At 42.8% G+C, this 8,713-nt stretch overlaps 1 protein-coding gene across 1 annotated transcript in view; it reads left to right on the plus strand.

Moving 5' to 3' along the window:
• The window catches only part of LOC310646166 (ectonucleotide pyrophosphatase/phosphodiesterase family member 7-like), a gene marked incomplete at both ends in the record, with an annotated part of 20,075 nt that extends 18,336 nt beyond the window's left edge, over positions 1 to 1,739 (plus strand). The window contains one exon of the mRNA XM_083372426.1: positions 1,494 to 1,739. Coding sequence (XP_083228552.1) covers positions 1,494 to 1,739 — 246 coding nt within the window. The remainder of the gene's footprint in view (positions 1 to 1,493) is intronic.
• Between the last annotated feature and the right edge of the window lie 6,974 nt (positions 1,740 to 8,713).

Raw genomic sequence — 8,713 nt, forward strand, 5'->3', positions numbered from 1 at the left:
GGGGACTCTTTGCTCTTCACCTTTGTAGTTTTCGAGTAGAGCAACAGTGACATGTAGTGGCCACTACAGTAGCAAGTCCAGAGGGCTGCTGAATTTGCTCAGTGGGACTGTGAAAAGAGTTAGAGACTGCAGAACGTCTTCTGCTAAGCATTGATTTGCCCTTAGGAAAAGCAGAAGCCTTGGTGGATAGACAATACGATGCCCCTGCCCTTGGCATTATTTAATTGTATGTTTTCATTAATCGGCACGATGCAAGCTAAAAGGAGAGCATTGTTCCTTCCTAAAAAACATTCAGTCAAGAGACACCGGAGAAACACTGCAAGGTGGGGCTTTGCTCCAACAGGACCCTCCCTTCCCCAACCAGAAAGAGACAACCTTGGGTGACAGTCCCAGGGACCTAATAAGTTGCCGAACTTCATCACGTTGCCTTCTGGCTCAGGAACTTCACGAAGGGAGTATTTTGTGAAATCAGAGGGAGGGAAGGGAAGGGAAGGGAGGGACAGAGGGAGGGAGGGACGGAGGATGGAAAGAGCTAGGAAGGAAAGGAGGGAAAGAGGTAGGAAGGGAAGGAGGGAAGGAAGGAAGGAATCTAGCTTTATGTGTTAAGGAAGGAAGGAAGGAAGGAAGGAAGGAAGGAAGGAAGGAAGGAAGGAAGGAAGGAAGGAAGGAAGGAAAGAAAGAGGGAGCGAGCAAGGGAAAAGGATAGAATGGTATTTTTAATGCTTCCCCAGATTTATTTTTTTTATGGCACCCAGTAACCTTTTACTCTTAAAAAAACTGCTTCAGTCACTGCCCTTTCTTTGGAGAGAAAGGTGTCCTCAACACTCGGATAAAATAAACTGCATTTTTACGCCATGTAAAAAAAAAGTGTTCCTTTTCTATAGCCACCCGGTCATCGTTCATGACAGTATTTGAACACTCACTAAGTGAAGGGTTGTAAGTCAAAGACTATCTGTAATTCGGGAAGGTAGCCATTACAGACAGTGAACGCCATCTGGGCAAAACCGATTTGGAACCTATTTTTTTCCTCTTCCTTCAAATCCAGCTCCTTTCTTCCTGCCATTCATCCTGGGTGATGGACTTCTTGCCTTCCGGTTCATTTCGTCCGGGGATGGGGAACCATGCCTCTTTTATGCCTTGTGGACTTCAACTCCCAGAATTCCTGAGCCAGCCAGGAATTCTGGGAGCTGAAGTTCACAAGTCATAGAGAGGCCATCGTTCCCAACCTCTGGTTTTGTCATTGGAGATATCCATGTATACCTTCTCTGGGTTTCTTCCGTTCCTCCCAATATAAATCTGACAGGGGAGGGAGAACTGGTGACTTGAAAGATTATCAATCACCAGCAGCCCTAATTAGTAGCCCCTCAGCACATCTTGTAGTTATCAATTCCACAATTACGTTAGAGTTGGCTTAATTATAAGCACGATACATTCCTCTCCCAATCTTCTGCGAGGTGCGTTATTAAGACTGCTTGTTTCAATGTTCTTTTCAGAGGTGGATTATCTACGTCAACAAAGGAGACCATGGTTTCGACAATGAAGGTATGGACATGAAGACCATCTTCAGAGCTTTCGGTCCTGATTTCAAGAAAGGCTATTTAGCAGAAGCTTTTGACAGCATCCACATTTATCCTCTGATGTGCAAGCTCCTAGGAGTCCAGCCAGAAGTGAACAATGGCTCCCTGGCAGTTACTGAAGAGATGCTCCGCACATCAGCATCGGGCAAATTCCTTTCCTAAGTTTTGGGACCATAAGTCTCCTCTTTCCCTTGATCTCCATCTAGCTTTGACACAGGGTACAATCCATCATCAAAGATAATCCATGCTTTTTTCCCTTTGCCTTGTAAAGAAAAAAAAGGATGGTTTATGGAAGATCATAGGTGGGAAACATATATTTATCTTTCTATTTGTCAAAATCTTTCGAGATCTGAAAGCAGTAAGTGATGGGCCACCTTAACAAAGCAATGCCTTGCTAGCAGCAAACCCAACATTTCCTGCTGAAAGGATCTTCAGGAAAGTAGGATGTCAAGTTTCCGATGTATGGGCTTTTCAAGTGACTCTGAGGCATTGTTTACCTTTGTTGTTGTTAGGTGCAAAGTTGTGTCCAACCCATCGCAACCCCATGGACAACGTTCTTCCAGGCCTTCCTGTCCTCTACCATCTTCTGGAGTCCATTTAAGCTCACACCTACTGCTTCAGTGACTCCATCCAGCCACCTCATTCTCTGTCATCCCCTTCTTCTTCTCTTGCCCTCAGCCTTTCCCAGCATTAGGCTCTTCTCCATTGAGTTCTCATTAGGTGGCCAAAGTATTGAAGTTTCAACTTCAGGATCTGGCCTGCTAAAGAGCAGTCAGGGTTAATCTCCTCTAGGATTGACCAGTTTGATTGCCTTGCAGTCCAAGCGACTTGCAGGAGTCTTCTCCAGCACCATAGTTCAAAGGCCTCAATTCTTTGGCGCTCAGCCTTTCTTATGGTCCAATTTTCACAGCAATACATTGCAACTGGGAAGACCTTGACTATACACACTTTTGTTGACAGGGTGATGTCTCTGCTTTTTAGTGTGCTGTCTAGATTTGCCATGGCTTTCCTCCCGAGGAGCAGGCGTCTTTTAATTTCTTGGCTACAGTCCCCATCTGCAATGATCTTGGAACCCAGGAAAATAAAATCTGTCACTACCTCCATTTCTTCCCCATCTATTTGCCAGGAATTGAGAGGGCCAGATGCCATGATCTTGGTTTTCTTAATGTTTACCTTAAAAGTCCTTAATTTAGCCTAATACACTGGCAAATGCTTACTCGAAGGAAGCTGGAATCTGAAATCTCTGCCCCCTTGCACAATATTTTAAACACAATTCTCCACCTTTCTAATTTTGTCGTTAATCATATTCTCCAATTAAATTTAAAGAATCAGTTTCCTTTCTGTTAGACAACCCGCCAAGTTCTTATCTTCTTTAATTTCAGACGGCCTTGAGGTACAATCCTCCTCCTCCCAGGCTTAACCCTATCTCTTAAAGCAATACACAAGTTTAACATATGTCAAGCAAGAACATTCGATGTTAGCAGCGTTGACAGAGGAATTGCTCACAGGAAGGCAATAGAGATGAGGAAGTAATAGAAATACACCTTCAAAAGGGATGGAGGGAATTGGGAAAGTTTAATCTCATACAAAAAAAAATGCAGACTGGGTATCATCTTTCCCTCACAGAAGAAAGTCATACTCTGTTCGTCATTACTCTAGATATGTAACAGCGGTTTTTAATGCAGGCCTCCTTAGATTAGCAATCCTTCAGTCATCTTGTCACCCTAGACACCTTGTGGTTGGACTACTCCAACTTGCTGTGTAGGGAGCAGCCCTTGAACACTTCCCAGAAGCTTCAAGTGTTCCAGAATGCAACAGATGGATGATTATGCCTCAGTGTGCCCATGTAAACGCTTCTACTTCATGAGCTGCACTGGTCACCCGTGTGGTTCCAGGTGCAATTCAAGAGGCTGGTGGCTACTTATAAAGCCTTACATGGCATAGGGCCCATCCTATTTCCATATTTACCACCTGACCGCTTTGATTCAACATAGTTAGCATGCTCTAGGTTCCTTCGATTAAACAATGCCATCTTTTGGGACCCCAGAAGCAGGCCATCTGTGTCACAGCACTTAACTTCTAGAATGAGGTCACCTCCCACCATGAGATCTAGGGTCCCCTCCCATGCTGTGCTGATGCATTGGATGGCCTTGAAGATTTGGCCCCTCACCCAGGATTTTGACTAGGACGGTGATGTGGCCCTTTTCTGCTTTGTGTGGAATTGCTTCTTGTTATTACCTGGTTTTTGCATCTTTTGATCCTTTGCTGTATTATTGTATTGTTTTATTTTTTTTTCATGTGTCTTTGTTTGTGAACTGCTGGAGTTGCTGAGAGACAGCCGATGTAAATATTCAATAATTTTTTTTTAAATGATTATTTCCCAGTTGGTTGTGTTTTTCTCAGATCACATGCTGGAATGAAAAAAAAACCCAGAGTCGGCACATTTTCAGCTCGATAAAACTATTCTAGTGGGGGGAAAAAATCTGGATCTGTACATAACTTCAATCAACCTGCAGTTTTGAGAGCTGCTCGTTTCTGTTCTTATTTCTCTTCTTCAGGTGACCCAAAGCTTCCTTTCTGGATTTTCTTTGGTCCTTTAAACAACCGGGCTGTCGCGGAATAATTAACATTCCGACCAGAGGAGGATGGTCCGTGGTTCATTTGCATGGTGAATATCAAAGAAAGAAAATCCGAGGCATATTCTATTGTAAAACTTTTAATGAGAAAACAAAAGACCTAAACTGACTACATTCTCTCATCAGGCAGAAGAGAAAAGTAAGAAGTATCTGTGAGAAACTTTTTCTAGGCATGCGCACAAAACAGTCTAAAACCATAACATAGCTGGACATATGAGATTCACTATGGTTACATGATAAGATAATAACACAGGTGCAGAGAGTGAAGGAAAAAATGTACAGACAGAAACGAGCTGCTGACAAAATTAAAAAGAAAAACGGCAGTGACACGGGCCCCTTAGATCTAGTTGCGAAGGCGCTGAACCAGAAACTGGAAGATTGTGAATTCCAGTCCTTTTCTTGGACACACAGGTATTCCTCAAAGTACGATCACAATTAGGACCAGAATTTTTTGTTGCTAAACAAGGTAGTTGTAAATGGTCCTCAATGGAACCGCATCTACATGGAAGGAAGTGTGTAGTGGGGTGCCCCAGGGCTCTGTTCTGGGCCCATTGCTCTTCAATATCTTCATTAATGATTTGGATGAGGGGATAGATGGGGAACTCATCAAATTTGCAGACGACACCAAGCTGGCAGGAATAACCAATACTCCAGAAGATAGGCTTAAAATACAGGAGGATCTGGACAGACTCGAACACTGGGCACTATCTAACAAAATGAAATTCAATGGTGAAAAAAGTAAGGTTCTACATTTAAGTAGGAAAAATCAAATGCATAGGTATAGTATAGGTGGTACCTTGCTCAATAGTAGTAACTGTGAGAGGGATCTCGGAGTCTTAGTAGACAATCACTTCAATATGAGCCAGCAGTGTGCTGCAGCTGCCAAAAAAGCCAACACAGTGCTAGGCTGCATTAACAGAGGGATAGAATCAAGATCAAGTGAAGTACTAATACCACTTTACAATGCTTTGGTAAGGCCACACCTGGAATACTGCATCCAGTTTTGGTCACCACGATATAAAAAAGATGTTGAGACTCTAGAAAGGGTACAGAGAAGAGCAACAAAGATGATTAGGGAGCTGGAGGCTAAAACATATAGGGAACGGTTGCTGGAATTGGGTACATCTATTTAATAAACAGAAGGACCAGGCGTGACATGATTGCATTGTTCCAATATCTCAGAGGTTGCCACAAAGAAGAGGGAGTCAAGCTATTCTCCAAAGCACCTGAAAGCAGGACAAGAAGCAACGGATGGAAACTAGTCAAGGAGAGAAGCAACCTGGAACTAAGGAGAAACTTCCTGACAGTGAGAACAATTAACCAGTGGAACCACCTGCCTCCAGAAGTGGTGAATGCTCCAACACTGGAGGTTTTTAAGAAGAGACTGGACAGCCATTTGCCTGAAATGGTATAGGGTTTCCTGCCTGAGCAGGGGGTTGGACTAGATGACCTCCAAGGTCCCTTCCAACTTTATATTATTATTATTATTATTATTATTATTATTATTATTATTATTATTATTATTATTATTATTATTATTAAATAAGCCACACCTGATTTTTACGACCTTTTTTTAAGCCATGGCCGTTAAGTGAATCACTGTAGCTGTTAAGCAAATAGTTCGTTCACCAGGCAAATCTGCCTTCTCCCACTGACTTCGCTTGTCAGAAGCAGATGGGAAAGTCATCAATTCTGATCATGTGACACTCCAATCATACTAAATACATGCAGGGTCTGAGCATCCAAATTTGGATCCCATAGCCATGGGGATATGGTCGTAAGTGTGAGGCCCTTTTGTAAGTCACTTGTTTTCAGTGCTGTTGTAGCCTCGGTCACTAAATGAATGGTTGTAAGTCAAGGACTATCTGCAGAAACCAGCTGGGGGACTTTGGGCTGGTCAAACTGGGTCCAACTGACCTCAACAAGCTGTTGTAGAAGTAGGGAAATAGGAGGCGGTAGCAATAGGCGCACCATCTTGAGTTGTACAAAGTAAATTGGCATAGATATCAAACACATGAATATTAACGTGCATTAAACTGTCCCACACTGGACAATCACCCCATTTCTAGAGGACAATTGTTGGACCTGCAACAACTTAAATCTCTAGATAAAAACGACCCTTGGCTCTATTTGGCGAGAAAGGTATAGTTCTATTAGAGAAGGCATGTCAAACACGCGATGTCACATGACGTCGCGCGACATATCGGAGCTTTTTCCCCATTGCCGGCAATGGGGTGGGTGTGGTTTCATTGTGACGCGTCCAGCCCGTGGGCCGGCAGTTTGACACCCCTGTATTAGAGGTTAAGTGCACTGCAGTGTTGCAATGCCAGAACCGAGAATCGCGTGCCAAAATCCCTACGTTCTACTTTTCCCTCCCTTAACAATCCCTCGTTGTCCACCCTAGTGTAACCAATCAAGCAAGATGTTTTCATAACGGTCAGTCCAAGCACAGTTTGATATGCAGCTCCCTCCTTCTTCCAGCCGGGTGTCCTTGAGGTAGCGTCTGGAGAAGATACAGCACATACTTTCATTTCCCCAAGCATTCCCACCTCCTCATTCCTTCTCCCCACAGTTCATGGCACTCTGTCACCACATAGCGAAGCACAAGCAAACATAAGGTGGCAGTTGACAACAAAGAAGATTCAAAGAAAGTACCATTCCTTGTTGTTATGTGCCGTCTTTACTGTGTCCAGAGCCTGAGAGTGAGCACTGGGTTCATAGATTACACTAAGCCAGGGGTCTCCAAACTTGGCAACTTAAAGACTTGTGGACTTCAACTCTGAGAATTCTGAAAGTTGAAGTCCACAAATCTCGAAAACTGTAAAGGCTGGACACACTCCGCACTAAAGCCTAATTTAGATTTATTGAACAGATCACAGACTGACACTTTACTCACTGAGCTAAACCATATTGCAATTTGTTTAACCTTGCTTACGGTGCAAATCCAATCATTTGTGATTTAGTTATACATCCCGTCTTCACTGCCTCCTCCTTCACTTTGGAGAAACATTTTCAATTCCTAGCAAACAATAGGACAGCAGATGCTTTATTTGGGATGCCATCTATCTCTGGGTAAAAAGCGTACTAAGACCATTTCCGCAATCTGTTAGAAGCTACCTACGAACTGAACTAACAGAGGCACCCATAAAAAACTCATTTTCAAAGTCGGCACATATGCTGCGGGCTGGTTTTGTGGACTGTGAAATGGGGAAGCATCCTTCTTCCCCATAAACAGCGTTAACGGAGGGAATAATAGAATTGTAAAAAGCAAAACTGCGTCACTCGAGATAACTTAAGACCAGATAAATTTGTCCGTTTGCTAAGGAAAACTTTTGCAAACAAAGGGGCACAGCTTAGGAGAAGGATTATACCTGAATTTGGGAAGACCAAGAGGTCCTTCTTCAACTCCAACCCTATTGAGATACAGAGATAGATAGATAGATAGATAGATAGATAGATAGATAGATAGATAGATAGATAGATAGATAGATAGATAGATAGACAGACAGACAGACAGACAGACAGACAGACAGACAGACAGACAGACAGACAGACAGATAGATAGATAGGGAGAGAGAGAGAGAGAGAGAGAGAGAGAGATGATAGACAGACAAATAACTTTTATTATCATTTTTTACTGTGGGCACAATGGCACACATTAAAAGTGAAATTTAGTTGCTTGGTCTCAAAGTGTACACATACATAACACACATTTAAACATACTAAATACATCTTATGTATAGACCTACATCCTTACATATAAGCAACATATAAATACTAATCACTGTCCATCTTGAATATATAACGGAAGGAGGAAAGCTTGAGAGTTCACAAGGTTAATGCTGTACGGATTGAAACCGTGGCTGAATCTGGATGTTCTGCTTCGGATACCACGGAGCCCCCTCCTCCCAGAAGGGAACAAGGAGAACAGGTCGTGGAGAGGATGTGTAGCGTCCCAGGCAATCTTGCAGACCCTGCTCAAGCAACGCTTATGTGCTATGTCCTAATATCCTATTCAAATCCAAAAACTGAAATGATTAATTTAATAACTGTAGCAAGAAAGGTCATAAAATGGGGGCAAAACTCATTTAACAACTGTCCCGCTTCTGCAACAGAAATTTTGGGCTCATTGGGGTTGTAAGTTAAGGACTACCTGTATTTTTTTTTTTTTCATATAGATCCCTATTTTCATCAGGAGTTGCTTTCAGCGTTTTGTCCATGATGAGCTATCCCTCAATCTAGTCTGACACAAAAACGGTGATATAAATCTAGCAAATGCATAAACAAATAAGGCTTAATGGTCATATTGGCTGGAGTTGGTGAGAGACGTAACCCAGAACATCTGGATAGCGTTGACTAGGTAGCTGATAAAAATATTTCTTTCTTCCAAATCCTGCCTACTTCAAATCTTGGAGTGGGGGCTGAAGAGTGGAGGCTTGTTCAGATTTATGCTAAATTGAAAGGAGCAGCAGTTGTCCCCCTTCATGTCCTTTTAAAAAA

The sequence above is a fragment of the Vipera ursinii genome (assembly GCF_947247035.1).
Source record: "Vipera ursinii genome assembly, chromosome: 13".
NCBI lineage: Eukaryota > Metazoa > Chordata > Lepidosauria > Squamata > Viperidae > Vipera > Vipera ursinii.